Genomic DNA, 23475 nt, shown 5'->3' on the forward strand with positions numbered 1-23475 from the left:
ACAGGAAAAGCACAAGTGTAAACAAAGATACCTGAGTGCTTCAGGCTCTGTTGTAATACCAGCGATGGCCACAAGGCTACGCTGCAGAATTATTGGAAATATCGTTGGAAAACAGGAAATACGTAACTCTATATACTCAACAACTGGGTGCTATCTTTAACACTTAATATTTAATATATAATTACAATATTTAATGACAATAGGTGTCATATTTCAAATAACACTGTCGTCCTGCAACAATCTATATATGAAACGTAGGAAACGTGTGACGCTACGGCTTTTCTCCGAAGGAAGTGACGTTTATTTTGACGCGCTGTCCACCGGAAACCGTAGTTATTCGTCTGTGGGTTGATGTGAGACGGCTGCAAACATCCGAATGATCGGGCTGTTCATAAGGTCGATAAACTATTAAGATCGAACATTAGGTTGAGTCTCTCTGTGGACGGTAAACGCATTTTCCTCATCAGTAATCCCGGGTGGACTTCAAAATGGCGCCTGTTTACAGTGAGTCTTTTAAATGCTAGCCATCGTTAGCGTGTTAATACGACTTTACTGTTAGCATTAGCTGGCGAATTACATCACCGTTGTCTTGTAAATCAGAGTTAAATGTTATAATTTAGAATAATGCCTGCTGTCTAAGGTGTTAAAGCACCAAATGATCCTAAAATGTAAGTAACTTGATATAAAATGCTACTAAGGATCGTTATCGATGAATCGTCGGTTCATTCTTTTGTTTTTTTCGTATTTAAAGTGTCACAAAATTTACTAAAACGTTGTAAGGGTTGAATTTTGCCACCAAACTATTGAACAATGGCGAGGATTCGAGTATTACATTTGAAAGCGATATTCATTGTGTTTCCTAATTGATTTAAAAAGTGATCTAATACAAAGCTAAATTGCAAACTAGTGATTTATAACTTTTTACATAGAGAAAGTTCTTAAATTGGATCTATGAGTCTAACTGATCAGCACTATCTTCCAGGAAGCCTGGGGCCACCATAAAAGAGTTGTTTCTACCACCAGCATGTGGCCTGCAGGACATCTTGGGGTCATTCTGTAACCAGGCTTCCTGCGGTCTTTGGTCAGTCCTGATGGAGAGCGACTGTCGGATCCCTGTGGTCTGCTGTCGGCCTCGTGTCCTCATCCTCCACGCTCTCTTCTGGGGTCTTGTGTCACTGAGGTTGTAGTGATGATGTGAAATCATGGTTTGAGTTTGTTTTCTTTCTGTGTTGGTTGTTAAAGGAGTGCTCTTCTGGTTGGTTTCAGAGTTTTTGGAGCCGCTCTGCTGAGCACTGACAGGCCTTCAGGTATGATTTAACGAGTACAGCAGCAAAGACTTTGGAGGAGTTTTGCATATTGATGCTCTTTGTCATGTCTGACCTTTGACCTGCTGTCTTCCTGTTGCCGCAGAGAACACACCATCACCGCCCTGCTGGTGGCAAGAGGCATTTGTGGTCACCACCGAGTGTCTGCAGTGTGACGCGTTCCAGTCGGTACGTGTCCACCTCAGTGACCCGATAGAACCATCTGCTGGCTGATGTGTCACCGATGTCCCATTTTGCATGTTTCAGAGGTCATGGTTGGCATGTGGACCTACAGGATATGTGGAACGGGTCAACTGCACCAGATCCAATAAAGACGGGATCAAGAGGTGAGGGAGCGGTAGACCTTTGATTTATCTTCAGACTTTGATTTGACTGAGCGGTGTATCTGTTTCCCCTACAGCTGTCGCTCCACAGTCATGGAGGAACATCGGTTTTGGAAGTTCGAGGGTGCCATGTTGGCTTTGGCACTTTTATTTGGCATTCTGGTTGTTGTTCGGCAACGCTGGCTTGACCGACTTGTCTCAGAGAAGGTCCGTCGTCAAATAGAATCCATCTAGTGTTGAAGATCCCCTGAGGTGGATACAGCGGCTGGATTATGGACAGTGTCAAGTTTCAGACCGGAACGGACCTTTGGTTGAACTGTTTCACTAAAATTCACTTTGAGTTCGGCTGTTGGACCTGTGAGATCAATGATCATGGACACAAAAGATTCTGATCCACATAGATTACCAATAGAAAACTAATGTTTTTACAGTCTTTATTCATCACTTCCTGTCAGTTGCTGCTGCAGGAGTGAGATTCTCCTCATGTGTTGAAAGAGGGAGGTTTAATAAACGGGAGCTGCTCTGATTGGCCAGCACTGCTTATTCCAGCTGTTGACGAGCAGATGTGAGCATCCATCAACAGCTATAGCTTTTGATTCTTCTGTGTAATTTCTGATCAAATAAATGTTAGAGGAACCAATCACCTGCCACTCTGGAGGGGGGGGGGGGTGCCCTGAAAAAGTAACCAGTGATCAAAAAGCAGAATCAGAAACATGTTTTGGAACTTTATTGGGGTTAAACTTAGAAAAAGCAAAAACAAACAGGTGAACGTCCCTTAAAATACCTTCACCTTGCTTTAAAATTGTGTTTATGTTGGGATCAACTCACATTAATCAGCATAAAGACAAACTTTTATGGAATTATAAAATTAGATGTGATCGCGTTAACCAAAGAATTTTAGTTAATTAAAAAGTCCAGATGTTTTCTTCAGTAGGATCAAAGCCATTTTAAAAAGTCTCCCTGAGTTTTGATCGGTCTGACAACCATTGCGATACCACCGAATTCCAAAAAGGGCGTCAACGTAGAGGTCAGTTGATGGGCTGGTACGGTGTGGTGACAACCGTCTTTCGGGTACAGACGTACACGCTGCCCAGCAGCACGAACACCAGGGGGACCCCCAGGCCGACTGCCATCATGCTGATGACCAACGGTGAGATGGAGTCCATGGGTGGAGAACCAACGCCAGCCAATAATGTCCTGCAGAACACAAGATGAAAAGTCAATTCACCCATCAATCGGGGCACATTAATTGATAATAGATATTTAACACACCAGCTGAGGAATCTGGTGCTGTTGTAGAATGGATCTCCGGCCAGGCCGAAGCTCACATTCAGCCCAAACACCTCTGGTTCTGTGTAGAATGCTCGGATCAAGCCAGACATGGCTGCTGCGGTCTCGCCGCTCTGAGGCAGAGGATCAGAGTGATGACATGACGTGGCGTCCTCCAGGACCGGGTGAGGCTGCCTATAAGCAACTGGTTTCCACTGGAAGAATCCTGGAACCTGGCGGCTTCCGTTGAGCTCTGGAACCCACCGAGACACCTGAGAGGTCCACACAGATGATTCAAAAGGTTGACAGAAAAAAAGAGACAGCTGTGGCTTCACCTCCTGCAACTGGATGGAATGAAATACACAACACTAGTGAAAACCAAAGCTGGTGTCTCAATGGGAGGAGCTTATTAGCATTAGCACTACTAGCAACTCTGAAGAACTTAAGTGTTTGTCTTTACGTTCGATCAACAATGACATCAGATCAGTAAACTGGACATCGTCTTTGATCAGCTCTTTGGTGTCTGGTGCCTTCATACAGACACTTGTGTGCACATTTTGTCTGCCTTACACTGAACATGGATGGTGTGAACTCATCATCAATGGATCGGTGAATCTCCACGTGGCTAGGAGTATAAGCCCCGCCCACTGCCAGCAGCTCCAGTAAAAATCGGGAGTGATTTGATCGCGGTGACACGCCATCAAGCCACAGTTTCAACTGTGAGGAGTTGGCTGTGTGCAGGAGTCGGGGCCAGGCCTCTCCACGCCCCTCCACGTCAAAGACTGACAACTGGAAAAAAGAAACAAAAGCTTTTACTGTTGTACACATTAAAACATCGAATCGAACATTAAACATCCACCTACATATAGTAACAACATCAGCAGCTTAAAAGGTATTTACACAATACAACTAATTTACTGACACAAAGTTATTTTTGTGGCAGCAAACAGCAGCCATGGCACACAAATTGGCATTTATATTCAACCCAGTTACACTTAAGGTTGTTACCATGACAACAGACCTGGAGGCACAACGATCCATTGCCCAAGGTTCCTTCGGTTCCACAGAGCAGAGAAGTGGAACCCGACAGATTTAAACGAGACCAGTTGAAGTTCTGCAAATCATACAGTGGGAAGAAGGTGGAGGACGGCTGGGCGGTGTCGTTGAAATCATCGTACTCCAACAGCTACAACACAAATAAAAGGTTCCCCGGACAGAACATTGAAAACGTCAAACATCTTGGAGTCTCACCAAACACTGAGACAAAAGACAAGAACTCGGACTGAGTGATGTGTAAGGTTAACAGGAAGCAGAAGTTTCTGACCTTGCTGAAGACAACGGCCGTACTATATAGGACGCTGCTCTTTGGCTCCACCTCTAAACCACCAGATACATTACGGTCTAAAAACTGGGTCCAGTTCACCTGAGGAATACACCAGGACAGATGTCCAACTATGAGAGGCTGAGTAGGACTGGGACCTCATGAAGACAAATTCACCACAATCGGTTTTACCTGATTCAAGAGTGAGCTAGTAAAGAAGCAGGTGGCACATCTCGAAGAATCTATTTAATTCAGATTGGACACGCCAATTTAAACTGGACAGAAAGACCCACCTTGAGAGTAGAGGACGAAGTGTTGGTGTGGACCAGGAGCAGTGTTGGTGCACCTTGGCTACAAAACAGGTAGTGCAGGGTGTCGTTTTCTCCCACAGCTCTCACGTGTAGCAGATCCCCTCCGGGAGGCGAATGGAAGCCGGGATTCAGCTGCACAGACAGCTGAAAGACAGGGAAACCTCAAGAACCTCAAACGCTGAATGCTATAGACGGACAGAGCTGTCATTTTGGAACCATCATTTCACAAGACACACACAAAAAAACACATTTGTAAAATAGCCGAGCTGCACCCCAAGTGACACCTTTACATAAATTTTCTAAACACCAATACGTTTTAGTAGCGTGAGTCGGTATGATTCCAGTTTGATTTTAAAGAAAACGAACAGGTTAACTGGCTAAATGTGAACAATTTCTCTGAAAGTTAAGGACACATTTCCTTCCGGTTGCTTCCCCTCTTTACATGAAATACCCGCTTCTTTTTTCTTACCTTTCTCTGATAAGTCTGTCCAGCGGTAACGAGGCTGTAACAGAAGCTGAAGACAGAAAACCGAAAAAGTAAAGAGACTCTGCAGCTTCGCTTCCCTTTGGCCGCCATCTTTGTTGTGACTGAGCGGCGCGCGAGTCACATGACTCCCCCTTTATATCAGGTGCAAGACCCCGCCCACGTATTTTTTTAACAATGACTTTATTGAAATGTTATGCTATTAAAAATTTTATTTACAGCATTTTAATAACATATTACAGCAAATACAGTTGAAATTAAACTAAAATTACCTTTGTGCTAAACTCTGAAGAGTTAATTTGAATGTTCAGTTTTTGCACATTTCCTTTCCTTTTAAACACAATCTGAAAATGATCTTTCTGGCCAGGAGACATTTGCTATAATGAATTGTTATTAGACACTTTTCTGTGCTGGAGAACGTGACATCACAACCTAGATGGAGAAAGAAAGATCACATCAACGACACAACCTTTTGATGAATATTTAAACTTTATTTTACACACACATGCACACGCGCACACACACACACACACAGTCTGGGTAACTGTGGCTTTGCTTCACTCCCTGTCCTCTCATTTGACCATCTTTATCTTTCTTCTTGCGCGTGGCAATGATGTCATCAATGTGCATCAGCATGATGGCTGTCTGGACACACACACACACACACATACACACACACACAGATGTCAGCGGACAGTCTGCATTGATCAGTCATTAGTATTCCCACCATTACGTCTCACCTCCACAGCAGTCTTGTATGTCTGAGCTTTAACAGCCAGCGGCTCCCAGATGCCCAGAGCTGACATGTCGGACAGACACCCGCTCGTACCACACCCCAACAGGCAGCATTGTCCTCAGTGTTTGGCCTGTGCACAGAGACTCCAATCTGAACACAAGTGATGTGGCTGAGCAATGATGTCATAAACAAAGATTTTACCCTCAGTGATGTGGACACTACAGTGAGCAGCTTTTCAAATGTTTTCTCCTATATGAATGACTCAATATCATAGTTGCACATCAGGGACAAAAATCCTGATGTACGTAGATTATAATTTGCATACGAAAGGGTTAATTGTTTAGCTTTTGCACCTTTCCTTTCCTTTTAAACACCAGCTGACGATTATCTTTCTGGCCAGGAGACATTTGCTGTAATGAATTGTTATTGGACACTTTGCTGTGCTGGAGAACGCGACATTACAATCAAGATGGAGAAAGAAAGATCACATCAACTGCACAACGTTTTGATGAACATTTCAACTTTATTTGACTGAAAGAACAGAAAAAGGCTGTTGAGTTGATTTAAGTCTCCGAGTCCTCTGGTCCCCGAGCACACGCACACACACAGACACACACGCATACAGTCGGTGTGACTCTTTTTGGATCTGGGTAACTGTGGCTTTACTCCACTCCCTGTCCTCCCATCTGACCATCTTTATCCTTCTTCTTGTGCCCAGAGACAATGTCATCGATGCGCAGCAGCAAAATGGCCGTCTGGACACACACACACACACACACACACAGATGTCAGCGGACAGTCTGCATTGATCAGTCATTAGTATTCACACCATTACGTCTCACCTCCACAGCAGTCTTGTATATCTGAGCTTTAACAGCCAGCGGCTCCCAGATGCCCAGAGCTGACATGTCGGACAGACACCCGCTCGTACCGTCCACACCCCAGCTGGCAGCGTTGTCCTCAGTGTGTTTGGCCTGTGCACAGAGACTCCATCATCAAAGGCTCACTGACCATGCTCCAATCGGAACACGAGTGATGTGGCTGAGCAGTGATGTCATAAACAAAGGTTGTACCCTCAGTGATGTGAGTACTCGGATGGTGGACGCTCCACAGTTCTGGATCAGGGTTCTGGGGATCACCTCCAGCGCCTGGGCCACCGCACGATACGGCCACTGCTCGACACCTGTGAGCGCACGAGAACGCTCCATCAGACGCTTAGACACGGCCATCTCCACAGCACCGCCACCCGGCAGCAGGTGTGGGTCCAGCAGCACGTTGCGACACACTTGCATGCCGTCCTGCAGGTTCCTCTCGACTTCCTGAACAACACAGAACACAAACGGGTTTGTCGATGAAGGCAACTGCTCCGACCTACTGAAGACCAGCAGAAGGTAGAAAGGTTCCTCACAGCCAGGATCTCCTTGCAGGGTCCTCTCAGCAGGATGGTGCAAGCTTTAGGGTCTTTGCACTCTGTGATGAAGGTGAAATACTCATCACCAATCTTCTTCACCTCAAACAGCCCCGCCCCCGTGCCTACGTAATCCTCGCGCAGCTCATCAGTCCGACTGGCGATCCGCGCTCCACACGCCCTGATAGTTGGGGGAAAAGCACATGTTGTTGTTTTTCTGTGTGAAGCAGCCGGTCAGTGACCAAAGTAGCCGTCATCTCGGACCGTTTACCTGGCAATACGGTTGTTGTCTGTCTTCCTGATACGGCGGATAGCTGTGATGTTGGCCTTCATCAGGTAGTGCTGCGCCAGATCTGAGACAGCCACAAAACTGCTCATCAGAATAGTTGTGCTGACAGAGAGAAAAACAGGACTGTGTGTGTGTGTGTGTGTTATACCTGAGATCCCCTTCTCAGTGAAGACCAGGTCTGGTTTGATGCGAATGATATCCTCACAAATCTGTTGGATGTACTCTTCTTCCATATGGAGGATTCTGGCAAAGTCCTCTTCCTTACTGATCTCGATATCAGTCTAAACACAGACACACATGTGAGCCAGTGTGTGGTGTGGGTGTGTGTGTGTGTAGACTCACAGGTGTGAGGTGTTACCTGACTCTCTCCCTTCTTGTACTCAAGAGAACAGTCCAGCAGGACAATTCGAGGGTCTTTGATCAAGCGTCTCATACTCGGGTGTGTTATGTCTTTGTTCACCATCACGCCTCTCAGCACACGCGAGTCCTCAATGGTCCCTCCTGGAACCTAACACGGAACGTTCTGTGCTTAGTTTCCGGTGGCCAACGGCGGGGGAAGGGGGCACAGTTATGACGGGGAGTCGTACCTTCTCCACTTTGGCGTACTTCTTTATGTCAATCTCCTTGCGTCCGTTGTCTTCCAGCTCCACAATCCGGACGGCGTCCAGCGCAATGCCACAGGCCAGCTCGGTCCAGCGGCTCAGCATCTTGGTGTTAATGGCTGAATGGACTATCTTCAGCATCATGGAGCGATCTGACGTGTCCACAGGGGTGCTGACACAAAACATTTCCTTAATCCTTCACTCCAACCTGATGAATGAACTTCATGACACCTGCATACCTGATCTCCTTCAGGACCTCCAGCATGTCGTCTAGAGCCTGATGGTAGGCGCCAGTGACGACTGTTGGATGAATCTGTTGTTCTAGGAACTCCTCAGCTACAGACAGAAACTCTCCAGCTGCTCACAAACACATGTCGTCAGTATAATTGTCTTTCTGGCGGGCTGAGTGATGAAGACCCCTCTCATATTCCTCTTACCGAGGATAATAACAGAAGTGGTTCCATCTCCGACTTCCTCATCCTGAGTGCGACTGATCTCAATCATGGATTTGGCGGCAGGATGCTGGACCTGGATCTGTTGTTCATCCCGCAGACACACATTAGTTCACCACATTAACACAAATGAAACAGCTGTGGGTTAAGCTCGGCCTTTTACCTCTCTTAGGATGGCATTCCCATCATTGGTCATCACAATACCTCCCATTGGATCCAGCAACATCTGTGAACACATGGACAGCAAGTTACTGTAAAGGTAAGTACTTGAGTATTTAGATCCATGCTTGCTTCTTGCATCTCACCTTCATCATGGCCCGAGGGCCGAGGCAGGTCCGGATCGCATCTGCAATGGTCTGAAATACAAACGTCATTCATTTATCATTTGTACAAGTGTAGACGAGCCTGGACTACAGGCTGCACAAGACAAACCAATTGACAACCTGAAAATGAACAACTTACCTTTGCAGCATTGATGTTGCCAGTTTGGACCTTACGTCCAGACTCTCTCTTAATGTTCTGGTCTGCAGATTAAACAGGTAGTTGTTAAACTAGTAGGAAGTAGGGAGGCTGTTAAAGCACTGCATCTTCTTAAAAAGGTAATAAAGAAACAAAACAAAATGGTTATAGATGCAAGTGATCAAATCTGTTGGGCTAATATTTGATAAACCTGTGAGGGAGAGAAATATACCCTGTTAATACTACAAATAATGTCTATTAGAATGAAATAGGGAGAGCACTTTATGAAGAATAAAAGTCCATATAACCCTGTCAGTGGCAGATTAAAGGCGTGGCTCAATGACAAGAAATAAAAATCACATCTTTAAAGTTACCCTGACTCAGTATGAGCAGCTAATGTTAGTAGCGAGATCCATTAGCCTGCGGATAAAAATAACTGCGTCATTATTTTATACTGACTAATGTAACTATTGATTTAGCCTTGCCTAGCCTAGCCACATGCTCTGCGCGCACAAGATGCTATCGCGAGCGAGATTTGGTAGTTTCTCTGCTAACAGCGGTGCTAACAGTTAGCCTCGCGAGCGGTTAGCCTCGTGAGCACACGCGCAGTTGTGAGGAAACGCATGCTGGAACCGGCTTTGTGTTGCGGTAAGGCCGCTAGAAAGGATAAAAGGCTACCAGCGAGAGACGCAACCAGCAAACAAAACACGCCGTTTCTTTTTGAAAACAGTCACGGGTTATTATCACATTATTATCAAGTACTTACTGAGCACAAGAACCTGCTGGCCGAACATTTTGACAGAGTCTGCCGAACAGAATCAGCCTGGAAGGTTCTCGGTGGCTGGAGAGGAAGGAGGGCTCAACGTGAGGGGCGGAACAACGCGACAGGGTTGACCAATGAGCTGCGAGAACCGGTCTGACGGACGGTTGCTCTGACCAATTAGGTGCAAGAGATGAAAGCGACGAAGGCGCCCTGCCTTTTCTGGAGCCCACGGCTGGATTACAGTTACTTTTACTCATTATAGTTACTTCAGGAATAAGAAAATAATTAGCGTTACAGGTTCCAGTGATGATGATTATATAGCTGCTAAGGCTGCCTGCGTACGGGTGTGTGCATGAGACAGACGTAGGGCAATATATTGTAAGTACAGGTGCCGGTCATGTAATTATAAAACTGTGAGAAGTTGATTTATTTTATTCAAAAAGTGACATTTTTATATTATGTTCATTCATTACACAGACTGATATGTTTCAAGTGTTTATTTCTTTTAATTTTAATGATTATAACATGACAATGAATGAAAAACCCAAATTCCGTATCCTCAGAAAATTAGAATAATGGTTCAATAATGAAGAGGCCTGGTGCCACTCTCTAATCAGCTAATGACCTCGAAACACCTGCAAAGGCCTTTAAATTGTCTCTCAGTCTAGTTCTGTAGCCTAGACGATCAAGAACCTTCAAGAACCACCACGCATAGACACATGCAAGACATCGGTTTCAGCTGTCGCTGTATCAAGCCACTCTTGAACAAGAGAGAGCATCAGAAGCGTCTCACCTGGGCTAAAAAAAGGACGGGACTGCAGCTACTAAGCATTGAGTGCTGTAAATGCTCATACTTTTCATATTCATACCTTTCAGTTGGCCAACATTTCCAGAAATCTTTTGTTTTTTGTATCAGTCTTAAGTAATATTCTAATTTTCTAACTTACAGCATCACTGGGCTTCAGCCGGCTGTGGATTTGTGGATTTTTGTCAATTGATAAGAAAGAATCTCGGATCAGCAAATTCCTTGATCAGTTTTATTAATTTCATCAAAACCTTTGCAGTAAAAAGTCTCACATTAAAAGAGCAAATGTTTCTGACAATCGATAACAAATACACACAATGGTAAAATCAATCAGTGGTGATATTTGAGGAACCAAATTTGAGGTGGACGAGAGAGACATGATTGGAACTGCGTGTCCAGGTTTGCACCTCTTCATTATCGTCATCAGACTTATTTTATTGATGCTTAAAATTGCAAGAGGAAGGTAATTAACCCTCAGATTGGTTATATCTGCCTGGTTGGGCTTCTGTGACCCAGATGCACACGGATGGAAAAGATCCAGAATTAAAAATTGAACCATCATATTTCAATGGAAATGTGAAAAATAAGAGAAAACCGGCAGAATGCAACCCCCCCCCCCCAATAAATAAATAAATAAATAAGTTGAACTAATGATGCCATGATGTCAAGTGTAACTTCAGGATGTTGGAGCATCTCTCTGAAAACAGAGACATCTGATTGGGTTTTCAGGCCATCGCTGGTCCAGGTCTGGGTCCAGGTCTGGGTCCAGGTCTGGGTCCAGGTCTGTCACTGGGACCACCTCCCTGGCCTGGCCTGTCAGGGACATCAGGAGCGCAGCTCTGACTGGTGGATGAAGCTCACAGTTCATCTTTGGAGCCATCGACTATCAAGCTGCGTCCCACCTCACGCCGCAGGAACTTCAGGAAGTCCCTCAGCTCGCGACCCCCCTGAGAGCGAAGACGTCACGTGATCATGAATGTGGACGATTTCGGCTGAGCGAGGACCGTGGCCGCCGCCTTACCTCATATCGGATGGGCTCGTCCTTCCTGCCAGCCCGAGCAAGGTAAATGGTGGGAAACCTACAGATGGGGAGAGATTAATGCCAAGTTCTGGTTTATAGAGGACTGATGAGGAGTTTGGACCACAGAACCATTCTTACCCCTGCACTTGATAACCCAGAGGAACGTCGTTATCCTGCGCGTTCATCTTCACCACCACGATGTTGGGATCAGCCTCCAGCTAACACACAATCATGACGTGACAGTTCCTGTAAGTTAAAACGGTTCACAAGCTGATGACGATGATGAAGGTGAGGTGTGAGGATGCCGCAGGTACCTTCCCAGCCAACTCTCTGAAGACTGGCTCCAGTTTTTTACAGTGAAGACACGACGGCGAGTAAAAGAGGATCAGGGCATCTTTACCGGGATCATTGACGATGGCGTCAAAAGTCTCAGCAACAACCGTCTGTCACACAACACAAGCCAGGTAACTGAGGCAAAGACAGGCTAACGAGCTTTGGGTTGGCCAACAGTCCTACAGGCGTGAGAGCCAATCAGGAGGGACACACAAAGGAAGGAGGCGTCACCTTCACCGCGTCCACGTTTCTCTCTGGTACCGGTTCAGATTTCACGTAAGGTTTCAGCCGACCTGCCAGGTAATCATCCACAAACCTCTCTAGGGACTTACCGTCCCTCCTGAAACACAGGAAGTCGTCAGTAACGGGACCAGCCCAGCACCCGTGAGGTCACCTGTCCCGCGCACGTGCACGTACGTGAACTCCTCTCTCATGGTGTACTTGTGGCCCGTTCTGGTGCGAATTGTGATGACCGGCAGCTCTCCTCCATCTGACATCCCCAGACCAAAGTCCTCCTCCAGCTCAGACAGGAAGTCCTTCTTACTGGCTACGGAAAATGTCAGGCCCTGTCCAGCATATTTGGACGCCACCTTCATAACCCTGATATTGACACACAGGCAGAAACATAATATCGGGGTTGTGGAATTCGCTGGCCAGAGCAAGAACACTATCACAGAAGCTAACAGGCTATCAGAGGCTCGGTTCACCTGTTTCTCCAGTAGTTGGAGCCCCGAATGTTGTGATGGTAGTCCAGGTCGTAGAACGCCGTCAGCACGTCACGGGCCCTCAGACGCTCTCTATTTTCTACGGTCATGTGTGGACACAGACCGTAACTATGGAGACCAGCAGAGGAGTCAGTTAAACAAGCAGTTCTGGAGTTGCTGTGGTCACATGACAGCGTTCGGGGTGAACTCTTACATGTGATCCCGAATGAAGCGTCTCAGAGAGCCGATGGTCAGGTGGTCTGTGAAGACCACCATGCCGTCCTCAAACATATTCTTCAGTCTCGGGGGTCTAAACAGCAGCACCGACCTGACCACAAACACAGGCACACACACACACAAACAAACGCAAATGCGTACTTCAAAATAAAGATTCACTCTTGATCCCACAGTGTGCGTTTATAGTTTTGGTTTTCATGGTGTGTGTGTGTGTGTGTGTGTGTGTGTGTGTGTAAACTCACTCCGAATTAACGCCATACTTCTCTCCCAGTTTCAGGTCAGTTGTGTGAGCAAAGCGGAACTGCTCTCTTAGCAAAGACGACGCTGTCAAGAACTCGGACAAACGAGAACTGTCCGCACCTGAGAACACGCCTGACAATACACACGATGTTATCTCATTATGGTAGATGATGCAATTGGAAACACCCGACACAAATTCTGAGAAAAATCTGCGTATGTGCGTGTCTGTGCGGGAAAGACAGGTAACATCATACCAATAATACTGGCATCATAGTTGTCGATGAAGGCCTGCAGGTCTTCATCTGTCTTCAGGTGAAGAGAGTCTGGACCAGTCTGCCTCTTCATGTACTCATAGATCCCATCTGAACGTACACACACACACACACACACACACACTGAAGTGTATGTCCATACACAGCCTTCCACATATTGAGTTGTATAAGTTTTACCGGCAGTGCGAGGACCGTCGTAAGGGGCGGAGTCTTTGCCGCTCCTGAAGATCTTCAGGGTGGGATACCCGGACACTCCGAACCGGCTGCAGGTCTCAGTATTGGCGGTACAGTCCACCTGAAGCAGGTGATAGAAGGCACCATTTACTCCCCGCTAGTTATACCTTTCAAAGGCCCAGATGTCCACGTGGGCGGTGGTAATCGACCATCACGTGACCGACGGAGAAAATGACTTTACCTTAGCCAGCTGAACCGTCCCCTTCAGTCGACTCGCTGCCTTCTGGAAGGTCGGAGCTAATTTTTTACAGTGGCCACACCTGCCGGGAGCACAGGTGAAAGGCACGGAAATAAATGATGATGATGATGATGATGATGACAGGGTAGAGTACAGGCTATATACAGATACAAGCTAGGTAACAAACACAGTACAGCATTATTCATCACACAATCTCCCTGCTCGGTTACCATGGAGCGTAGAATTTCACCAGCATGGTCTCGTGCTCCGTTGCCAAGTAGTCAAAATCTGCGTCGCCGAGCTCGAGCACGTCCTGGCGCGTGCTGCTCGCGCCAGGAAAACAGTAAAGTAGGAAGGAGACGGTGGAGACGAGGCGGAAAACGGCCGCCATGATGGCTGCAAACCGCCAATAATTTTTAATCGCAAAAATGAAACATGTACAGCGATTGCTGAAGCGCGAGGAGCGACGCCACAGCGCGGTTGGAAATGTGCACAAAGAAACAACCTCCGGCAACAAATTTCAAAATAATGTCTCAGCGGTGTACTTTTAATGCTTACTAGTTCCCCTAAAAAAAACTCGAGCAAAAAAGACAAATTTAAAACGTGAATTATGTTTGATCCTGATTAACAGAATGAGTAAGATGTTTCGATCCATATCACGTAACTACTTTATTGTGAATAATATTTTACCGTTTCCGGTATTCATCTACCTAACTTAGCTCACTCTCCTGTGTGCACCTGTCAAAAAAGGGCGGGATTTCAGATAACTACCGGAGCAGCTTCTCAGTGATTGGTCCACACAGGATGGATCTGACCTATGGGGCCTCGCCATTGGACCAATAACCTGTCACTCAGAGCGCGCCCCCTAATGGAAGCAGGTTGAAATGATCCTTTCCCCCTTCGCCAAAGGTGGAGGTTGGTAAAGTTTTTGCTTTTCTTCGGCAATGGTAAAAAACTTTCACATGAAATTTGAGCCAATGTTGTTTTGTTTTTTACTTTTACGAAAATCTAAATTCAAAAAATAAACGGCAAGTTGAGCAGAGGCAAATCTTGAAATTTTCTAAATATGACTGCATATTTTTATAATTATTTGCTGGCATCAATGGAAGATGAGATCTCAGAATCAGCATCAACATACTTTACCTTTAAAAATCAGACTTTTTATCAAGTTAAAAGAACATTTAAAAAAACACAAAAAGATGTTTTATTGAAAACATTTAACCATCTTTCACTCACATTCAATATGAATTAAGAATTTATAAAACACATCATTGGCACATTCTTCAATCCCCATCAGGCCTCTGGGAATTATGAGAATTCTGATGCTCTGACACAACAGGAGGAAAAATAACTTCATTCTGAGCCAGAGGATCTTCACAGGAGAGATGGGCAGCAGAAGATGAAGCTGGTTCGAGATGGGGCACTGTCAAACTCACCATGAATAAAACAGTTTCACTGAAACTTCTGTGGTTCCTTTTAGAGGCCGACATTACAGAGGCTGAAGTCAGATATAAAAATAAATAATCCTTAAATATAAATGAGGACAAATCGCATCCAAAACAACATCCTGTTGGACTTTTTAGATGTTCATTTTAGACCATTTAATATCCAGAGGTTGTCCAGTCGAGGATCTGGGTTTCTTCTGTCTACAGATCCATCAAACAGGAAGTTATCTGAAACAGCTCCTGCCTTGCAGTTGTCTCATGGAATTAGGAACTGGAGTTTTGGAAGGCAGAGTGGAAAAGCTTCATCAGGTCATGAAAGCGAAGGCTCACCTGCAGGAAACACAAAAAATGTAATAAACCTTGCTGGTGAAGGTTCACACCTGGAAAGAGGCTCCACCCCCTCTCACCTGTTTAGCAGTCCTGTTTCCAAGCTGGGCAGAAACATCTCTGAATGTTTTCCAACTGGCTCCTCTCTGCTGACAGGCCATCAGAATAGCACGGTCAGCCTCTCTGAAACAGGAAGTAATCGGAGGTCAGCCAGGAAACAGGACGGTTTTCTACTCGCATACTAATGTGCTTGACAACACTTTTTCTTCATACCGGGTCCACATGATGACTTTCTCTCCACTGGAAATCAGCGAGATGTTCTTGGCGAAAACAGGTCTTCCTGACACCTTCTCTTCTTCTGCATCCCTTCCTGTCTCACTCTCCTCACACACATCTTCTCCCTCCTTCCTCCTGTTCCCATCAGGAGGGTTCTGGGAGACACAGTTCATGTCTTTGTTCGCCGTTGCCAGAGACAACGACTGACCGTGGAACTGCTGGAACAACCCCCATAGTTCCTCCTGGAGATCCGGGTGGTGTCTGAGTAGAGGAGTGATCTGAGAGGAATGTAAACATCAATGCAAACGACACAAAACACAAATAGAAATCTCAAATTTTAGATATTTGAAACGCCATTCTCAGAGCTCTGAAAATTATTTAGTTACATCTTGTGACTTTAAAACATGAAATGAAGTGGAGGGACGGGTCTACCTTTTCCAAGTCCTCGGGTCTGGAGGCGGAGCTTCCCTGCAGCACTGACACCACCTGTTGATAGAGCGCAGAGCCTTCTCCCAGGCTCCTCCCCAGTCGCCGTAGAAACTGACGACTCCGTTGGAAAAGCTGCTGCTCCAGAAACTGTTTAAAGGAAACCAGCAGAAGATTTAACAGGGTCTACGCACGACGACCCGACTGGTGTCAGGAAGGCCTCACTCACCAGTCCGCAGCGGCGAGCCTGTGTTGGCGTTAGAAAGGCTGCAAAGTCTTGGAGCAGCTGAGGAAAAGGCTGCAAAATGTCTCTCAAACCACCATATAGAGTTTCTGGGGCAGCAGGTGCTGCAGAGAAGTGATCCAAAACCTGCAGGAGCTGCTCAGCAACATCTGGAAACTCTTGCACAGCGTTGCACACCTAATAAAGAAAATTGTCACACAAAACTTACCAAACGGCTTTATGACTTTACGATAAACCCCCACACAGGAGTTAGAGGTTAACAGGAAATTGGTGAGGAGTCTTACTCTGAGGAGGTACTCCTGAGCAAACAGCTTCTCCTCCTGCTGCCTCTGATCATCATCACACTCCTCCCGAAGCCTGTCCTCCTCCTGTGGTGCCCGAAGCTCCTCCTCCTCCTCCTGAGGCTCCTCCTCCTCCAACACAAAGAAAATAAAATCCAGTTTTTGCTCTCCATCTCAAACACCATCTGTTCTGCTTTGTTCAGGGTGACAAACCTGCAGCTCTGTGGATTCACTGCCATCAACACCTTCGTCTGCAGGTCTCCTTCCACACTCCGATTCTACCTCAGTAGGTTCCTCCAGCTCATCACTTCCTGTTGAACTGGAGGATTCAGACAGCACCAGACAGACCTGGCTCTGCTCCTCCTCTTCCTCCCCCTCCCAACCCTCTGAGCTGTTAATATCAGGAGTCTCTTTTGCTTCCTTCTGGGACTGGGTTGGGTGCTGGGAAGGAGAGGGCTCGCTGTCAGACTCTCCATCCTGTCTTCTCCTTAGGCCCATCAGGGTGTGGTAGTGAAGTCTAATTTTCTCCTTGGTTGTCAAGGAGACCATGGACTCAGTGGTATCAGCAGGACAACTGAGAGGTCCAGGAGGTATAGAGGAAGATCTCTGCTGACTGGCAGGTAGTGGAGCAGATTCAGAGCTGTGGCTGACAGGTTGCTGCAGAAGCACAAAGCCAATTCGTTTCAAATCAAGGTTATTGGGTAGGCGCGCAGGGTATTTGGTCCCGGGGGAAAAGCTGCATGATTTGGCGGTGGAGCGTGTGATGGACATGTGACTGTGACGGGCTCCGGATGACCTGTGGGGGGGGGGAGCCTCTGGCATAGACCCACAGGGACTATTGTAGCGTGTGATGATCAAATGAAGGACAGGAAGACTCCTCTGTGAAACAGAGACAAGGAGAGGGGCCACATTTACCCACAAACAGGTCGTGTGACCACAACAGTTCACAATAGGACGGAAGTGATGACATCACATACTGCCAGCCAAAGAGGAAGGACACGTTCCTCTCTCTCCACAGGGGGGCGCTGCTCTGCTGGGTGAACGTGACGGCACGCCACCGCCATGGGCCGTAAAACTCTCTGATACCTGTAGGCCTGCAGACACCACGGGTCAGAAAAAGTCCAGGACAGACCAAGAGACACTCTTGCCTCTCTCCTTACCTTCACAATGTTATCAGGGAAACCGGGTCGACAGCACTGCAGTATTCTTCGGCGGACCTGGACCAGAGTCTTCCGCAGCAGGAACTGGGACACCAGCTTGGTTGGGTCCACAGAGCCCTCCATATTTCTTAGACCCAGAACTAGGAGGCTGAAGACAAACAGTCGTTAATAGTATAGAGTGTGGGAGGATGTTTCAAGAAGCGTAAACTCACCAGTCTTCGGCTGCAGTGAATGCAGTGGTTCTGCGAGGGCAGTATAGAGCTGGATCCAGGCTGGCACACGGCAGCAGCTCTGGGTACAGGAATACTGCACGGGTTGCAAACAGCCAGGCTAGCTCAGCAGGCATGGTGGGATAGCAACGCACTAAACACACACAGAACAACTGGCTATAAAGCTGAGTCAGCACTGACGTCCCAACAGTCCCAGCCACACTCACTGTATCCTCTGGCATCCGGGGGTTTGACCTTTGGCTGGTAGCGGATGGGGGTTTGTTGCAGCTCCTCCAGCAGCTGCTGTGCTGACTGCAGGTTAGAAGCTCTAAAGATGCTTCGGTGACCTGCAGACATGAGCAGCTCTCCCCTCTGAGCCAACAGCTCCAGCTCAAACTAACAGACAACACACAACATTATGTCACCACGTTTAAAGTTTTTAAACTGCACAAGGTCACATTTGACAATGTGTGTTACCAAGAACTGCCTGGTGGTCTCAGCCTCACTGTGAAGTTTGGCCACAGGTGAACTCAACAGGTGAACCTGAGTCAACAGCTGGACGTGCTGACAGATGGAGACACGGTTGATGGTTACATACTGGTCCAACTGGACCGGTCCATGTTGGACAGGTGAAGTGTACCTGCTGGAGTTGCTGCTGCAGGCGGAGTCTCTGTCGCTGCTCCAGTCTCAGTGTTTGAGGCTCTGGACCGTTCCATCGTGCGTGCGTCTGTTGGCTGAGCTGCTGCTTCCTCCTCATAAACGTCAGTTGCTGCTTCACCGTTTTGAGCATCGTGGTTGGTCCATCACTCAGCTGGTCAGTGGACTCGGTGCTGAGATGAGAGTAGCTGCTCAGTCTGTAGGCGTGTCTGGGTTCCTGTACGTGTGCTGGTTTCCATACCTGTTGTTCTCTTCCTCCACAGGTAATCTAATCTCAACACTCTGACCCTCCTCCTGAGGATCCTCCTCTTCCTCACGGCCTTCATCTTCCATTTCCTGTCCAGCAAGGTCTTCTTTCAACTAAAATCAAGGCAATGAAATATCGGTCTGGTCACCATAGCTACAGGGGACCACACAGTGATCGGCCAGTCTGAGAGGAGCCAGAACTCACTGTTTCAAAAAGCTCTTCCATCAGTTCATTCACTTCCTTCTCTGTGCGACAAAATATGTTTATTTTACATAAAATCTGTAGCCTGTCATTTAAAATGTTGCAACACTAAACATGAATCACTAAACCAAACATCTGTAATTGACTGACTGGTGATGCGGACAGCTTTGTCGTCACGATAATCCTCCAAATCAGGTTCATCGATGTCAGCCAGGAAGTTATATTCTGGGTCGTCGTCGTCATCGCACTCTTCTGAAGTGACAAAGAAGCAGTGAGACTGGGTGACAAATAAACTCCTGCACACGTGCACACACACCTTCATTATCCATCTCTGTGTTCATTAGGCCTCTCAGCCAATGCGTCCACTCCCTGTCCTCGTGGGCGGAGTTAGAGTCGTACATGTCAGGTGTGATGTCAGGAGCTCGGAGTTCTGCCTCCAGCTGACCCAGTGGGACATCACGCAGGGGACGTTTAGAGCGAGTCCGGTATGCCACATCATCCTCTGACTCAGAAAGAGGCTGGAAGAGAGCATCTAACAGTCAGGATCTGATCCTGCTCTGACAAACGCAGCATGATGAAAAGGTTGTGCACAAAACAACTGCACCTGTGTGATTCAGTTTGATTTACCACAGCAAACTTCAGTCTGATGGCGCGTTACCTGGTACGGCTTCATACACACGGCTAATTCTTCTTCCACTGCGTGAAGTTTCTCCAGGAAGCTGCTGTCAGTCACTGCTTTAGGGGGTTGGGCCCTGGGAGGAGGGGGAGGTCCCATTGAAACACAGCTCACTCTCATGCGGCTAGAGCTGGTCCGAGATGTCTGAACAAGGACAGACGATATTTTATTTAATCCATACAGGAAGTTCAAATTCAATGTCTGACTGACAGCGGACCTGCCAGGGGCTGCAGCTGTCATCCTCCACCCTGCTCAGACGGCTCCCTCTCGGTGAGGAGGCCACGCTCTCCATGTCGCTCTCCTGGAACGTCTACACACACCTCCGCTGATTAATAATCAAATCACAAACATATCTAATAAGCACTCATTGTTTTACAACAGCCTCACATCTTCAGCTGTTTCATCTTCATCTTCCTCATCAGGGCGGTACTCTTCATCTGAGGAGTCTTCCTCGGCCAAAAGGATGTCCACAAACTGAGGAGGCTGAAGATAGCAATCACTCTTAACCTCTTAATGTGTAAAAATATCAAAATCATAGCTTTTTCCAATAAGATCTGGACTGATGAGCCACATGGAGGCACAAAAGAGGCATAAAAACTCTGAGGTCTGACCTTTTTTACATCACCAGTTTTCTTAATAGGCGAAATGTTCCAGGCTGGAATCACCTGAAAGAAAACGGATAAACAAAATCACCGATGTCGTCATCAAAATTATGTAGTGGAGAACATTCAGCTGAATCTCATCAATATCCCTCACACACACAGGGGAACAGAGGCTGACAGAATACTCACCACACCTTTCTCCACCACTTCTTTTAACTTGGATCGTGTCATTTTAGGTTCCTACAGAACAGAAGAGTGTGAGTGTTCTACCGGCCAATCTGAACGTTTCTGCAGTTTGTCTGAAACCTACAAATGGAGGCACAGCTTCTGTTTCATTGATGGCAGCTTTCATCATGGCTACCACGTGCTCATTGGTGATCACTTCCTGTTGACGGAAAATCTAAATTAGTTCTGCAGAACACCGATCTGTGATCAGTTTATGGACCCTGCTGTCTCAGCATGTGCATGAACTCACATGGATGATGTTTTTGACATTCACAGTGGTCAGGTTGTGTTGTCTGGACTTTGTCTCCAATGACTGGTCCAGTTCTTTGTCAATCTCCACCTCTCCCTCACTCTCCGAAGCCCCACAATCGTGTTCTGTCATTTTCCTCTTCCTATTCCTCGCTGGTCTTCTCCTCTGTGCCTTCATCTCCAGCTGACTATCCTCTGAAATAAAGACATTACACAGTGAACAGTCAAGCTATGAATGTTTGTTCAGCAAAGTGTGTGTGATCTCACCCATGGTAATGATGAGACTTGAGTCAGTGGCATCTTCTTCCACCACCAGGTAACCTTCCTCCTCCTCCACTCTACTCGCTGTAGGACCACCAGTCGCCAGCGACAGTGGCAAAGCATCATGGGAGAAGCGTGGCGGGCTGCAGCTCAGCGGCTCAGTGGTGCAGATAGAGGGGCCAGCAGTGTCGCCAATGATACGGGGTGTGGATGGGCTGAGTCTGAGACGTTTGCGGACTGGGTTCATTCTGGAGACACATGTCCTCTGAGATAGCCACAACAGTTAGATAACGGACACCAGAGAAGGAACAGGCACATTTTATCAATGCGGGGATGTTTTAAACCACCTCTCTAGGATAAATAGCTACTTTTAGCACAAGCATAAAATCCTTTGTATATTTCTCCCCAATCAAGCCAAATTCTAGACTAAACGCGTTTATATCAGAATGTTAATCTCCCCACGTCAAATAAAATCTAATAAAACTACATTTGCTCGACCTGATATTGAGGTTATGCCCGTGTTGTGGAGTACAGAAATTATTTTTTTTTTTAAATGCAAGAATGAACAATTCGGGTAAACAGGGAAGAAACGACTTTATTTACGTTAGCAACAATTAGCAGTGAGCCTAAACGGCGACTGCCAACCTCCGGCTAACATTCTACACCCAGGCTGCCAACAGCTGGCACGGACAAAAACGTCGTCTAAAAATCAGTAACGGTCCAGTGCGAAGCAACCCAATAGTGGAGCTTTACGTTTGAATTTAAACGCAGTATCCCTGGCGGACAGGACTTACCCGCCACAACGTTGGGACGCTCCGTCGTAAAGACTACATTTCCGGTATTGAAACTACGCAATTTCCCTTTTGCGTTCAGCAAACCGGAAGCTTTATGGCGAGTTAACGCCACCAACAGGGTGGTTAGAGAACTGCGTGTTGACACCGAGCATTTCACCTCAGTCCGTTTTCATGCTCTTTAGAAATTCTTAATTACATTTTGGTCAAAATTAAAGTCACCGATACATTTCAACACCAGACATTATAGAATAATCTTTAATTCGCAAAAGCAAACTTACAATAAAACCCATTTACCAACGACACTTAATATTGCAAATTTTAAAGAGTGGCATTACAAAAAAAAGGAACAGTTTTTCGCTTTTGTTTACAAACCTGACGAATCTGTACATTACAAACCTGACGAATCTGTACATTACAAACCTGACGAATCTGTACATTCGAGCTTAGGCAGATAAAGCCTGATAAAACAAACGGCTTGGTTAAGGCAGACATTTAAAATATATTAAAAATGGATAAGCGCTCGCGTCACATACGGTCCGTTTGCCCTAAAGCGCAGTCCTCGCGGGCGGCTCTTCTAGCCTTTAGAGCAGCTGCGGGCTTCTTCAGCTCCTCCATCACCTGCAGACCGAACGCTTTAAAGGGCTGCAGACGCGCCATCGGAGACCTGCCGCAGGTCGGAAGTGGATCCAGATCTACTGGCTCCTGTGGCTCGCGCCTCATCGCGGGTTTACTCTTATGAAAAAGAGATTCCCGCCTGCGCGTGCAGGGGCTCGCGGCCAGCACGGCACGGAATCCGTAGGGCGTGGTCACCTTCCCCACGTGGGGCAGCGACATGGCCGCGCGCGTCGTCAGGTCGGTGTCCACGTCCGCGGCAGCCGCGGTGCGGCGCGGCGCGCGGATTCGCGGGGACGGCACACGGAGCAGGAAGCCTCGGGGAGACGCGGGGGGAGCTGCGGCCACAGCGTCCTCATCAGGGTCGGATAGAAGTCTGATCCGGTCTGAGGAGCCCCACCGGAGCCGCGGACTGCGGGATGGAATCAGGAAGGAAGGGATCCGCTCCGGTGTCAGAACCAGCGTCCTCAAGGAGGTCCCGGATTTACCTGCCGACATCATAAAGACTGAAACGGAGATGGGGAGTTAAGCAAGACAACCACGAAAGCTGAAGTTGTAACTTCTCACCTCGGGGTCATTTAGTTCAGAACTGAAAGTGTTCCATCTTACCGGGTTTGGAAAAAGATCAGAACAGCTTTGTTTGGGATCTGAGTCCACTCAACCTAATCCAGATCACTTCTGCTGCTTTTATCAGCAGCTGGATTCCATCACTTCAATCTGGCACAGCTGACTGCTATTTCATCCAATGACCTTCATAAAACCGATTTAATGGAATCATTGATTTGGTTTCATCAGCTGATCATTCACCCACCACACC

The 23475-nt window shown here is 47.0% G+C and overlaps 5 protein-coding genes and 1 long non-coding RNA gene across 9 annotated transcripts; 2 read left to right on the top strand and 4 right to left on the bottom strand.

Annotated features, from left to right (window-relative positions):
- The first annotated feature begins 224 nt into the window (after positions 1–224).
- jtb (jumping translocation breakpoint) lies at positions 225–2174 on the top strand. The gene is made up of 6 exons (XM_057021104.1): positions 225–504; positions 983–1180; positions 1267–1307; positions 1411–1493; positions 1572–1651; positions 1726–2174. Exons 2-6 carry the CDS (start codon positions 1092–1094, stop codon positions 1880–1882), a joined length of 450 nt encoding a protein of 149 aa, XP_056877084.1. The 5' UTR covers positions 225–504; positions 983–1091; the 3' UTR covers positions 1883–2174.
- A 186-nt stretch (positions 2175–2360) lies between these two features.
- glmp (glycosylated lysosomal membrane protein) lies at positions 2361–5172 on the bottom strand. The gene is made up of 7 exons (XM_057021065.1): positions 5019–5172; positions 4532–4693; positions 4242–4340; positions 3939–4103; positions 3488–3706; positions 2921–3189; positions 2361–2845 (listed from the first exon to the last, which is right to left on the bottom strand). Exons 1-7 carry the CDS (start codon positions 5124–5126, stop codon positions 2677–2679), a joined length of 1191 nt encoding a protein of 396 aa, XP_056877045.1. The 5' UTR covers positions 5127–5172; the 3' UTR covers positions 2361–2676.
- A 1100-nt stretch (positions 5173–6272) lies between these two features.
- On the bottom strand, positions 6273–9879 carry cct3 (chaperonin containing TCP1, subunit 3 (gamma)). Its single transcript, XM_057021032.1, has 14 exons — positions 9746–9879; positions 8983–9044; positions 8826–8876; positions 8684–8746; positions 8506–8602; positions 8308–8425; positions 8054–8240; positions 7825–7974; positions 7615–7747; positions 7449–7530; positions 7178–7358; positions 6843–7088; positions 6612–6743; positions 6273–6524 (listed from the first exon to the last, which is right to left on the bottom strand). Exons 1-14 carry the CDS (start codon positions 9771–9773, stop codon positions 6432–6434), a joined length of 1623 nt encoding a protein of 540 aa, XP_056877012.1. The 5' UTR covers positions 9774–9879; the 3' UTR covers positions 6273–6431.
- Positions 9880–10765: 886 nt separating this feature from the next.
- Positions 10766–14416, bottom strand: LOC130518437 (protein disulfide-isomerase A3-like). 2 transcript variants are annotated; one of them, XM_057021042.1, is made up of 13 exons: positions 13997–14401; positions 13770–13848; positions 13532–13649; positions 13337–13444; positions 13085–13214; positions 12820–12933; positions 12609–12734; positions 12319–12501; positions 12133–12241; positions 11883–12011; positions 11707–11786; positions 11569–11626; positions 10766–11494 (listed from the first exon to the last, which is right to left on the bottom strand). In XM_057021042.1, the coding sequence occupies exons 1-13, from the start codon at positions 14155–14157 to the stop codon at positions 11405–11407; spliced, it is 1485 nt and encodes a 494-aa protein (XP_056877022.1). In that variant the 5' UTR covers positions 14158–14401; the 3' UTR covers positions 10766–11404. The 2 variants fall into 2 exon arrangements, 1 of the variants encoding a protein (XP_056877022.1); XR_008948028.1 differs by having other exon boundaries at positions 11483–11494; positions 11707–11814; positions 13997–14416.
- On the top strand, positions 13554–15315 carry LOC130518487 (uncharacterized). Its single transcript, XR_008948044.1, has 3 exons — positions 13554–13863; positions 14517–14681; positions 15064–15315. It is a non-coding gene; the product is annotated as an uncharacterized LOC130518487 (long non-coding RNA).
- LOC130518409 (GON-4-like protein) lies at positions 14947–23412 on the bottom strand. Of its 3 annotated transcripts, XM_057020983.1 has the most exons (28): positions 23268–23412; positions 22467–23164; positions 22047–22418; positions 21259–21517; positions 20993–21186; positions 20828–20902; positions 20707–20757; positions 20527–20580; positions 20303–20398; positions 20133–20225; positions 19898–20059; positions 19556–19757; positions 19390–19491; positions 19243–19283; positions 19033–19151; positions 18775–18964; positions 18612–18698; positions 18362–18530; positions 18138–18288; positions 17926–18073; positions 17743–17859; positions 16979–17644; positions 16769–16897; positions 16470–16661; positions 16247–16390; positions 15812–16092; positions 15619–15721; positions 14947–15541 (listed from the first exon to the last, which is right to left on the bottom strand). In XM_057020983.1, exons 4-28 carry the CDS (start codon positions 21497–21499, stop codon positions 15476–15478), a joined length of 3873 nt encoding a protein of 1290 aa, XP_056876963.1. In that variant the 5' UTR covers positions 21500–21517; positions 22047–22418; positions 22467–23164; positions 23268–23412; the 3' UTR covers positions 14947–15475. The 3 variants fall into 3 exon arrangements, with proteins under 3 accessions (XP_056876963.1, XP_056876965.1, XP_056876964.1); XM_057020985.1 differs by having other exon boundaries at positions 16769–16894; positions 21259–22418; XM_057020984.1 differs by having other exon boundaries at positions 21259–22418; positions 23226–23342.
- Between the last annotated feature and the right edge of the window lie 63 nt (positions 23413–23475).

This window comes from Takifugu flavidus, chromosome 21 (genome assembly GCF_003711565.1).
Source record: "Takifugu flavidus isolate HTHZ2018 chromosome 21, ASM371156v2, whole genome shotgun sequence".
NCBI lineage: Eukaryota > Metazoa > Chordata > Actinopteri > Tetraodontiformes > Tetraodontidae > Takifugu > Takifugu flavidus.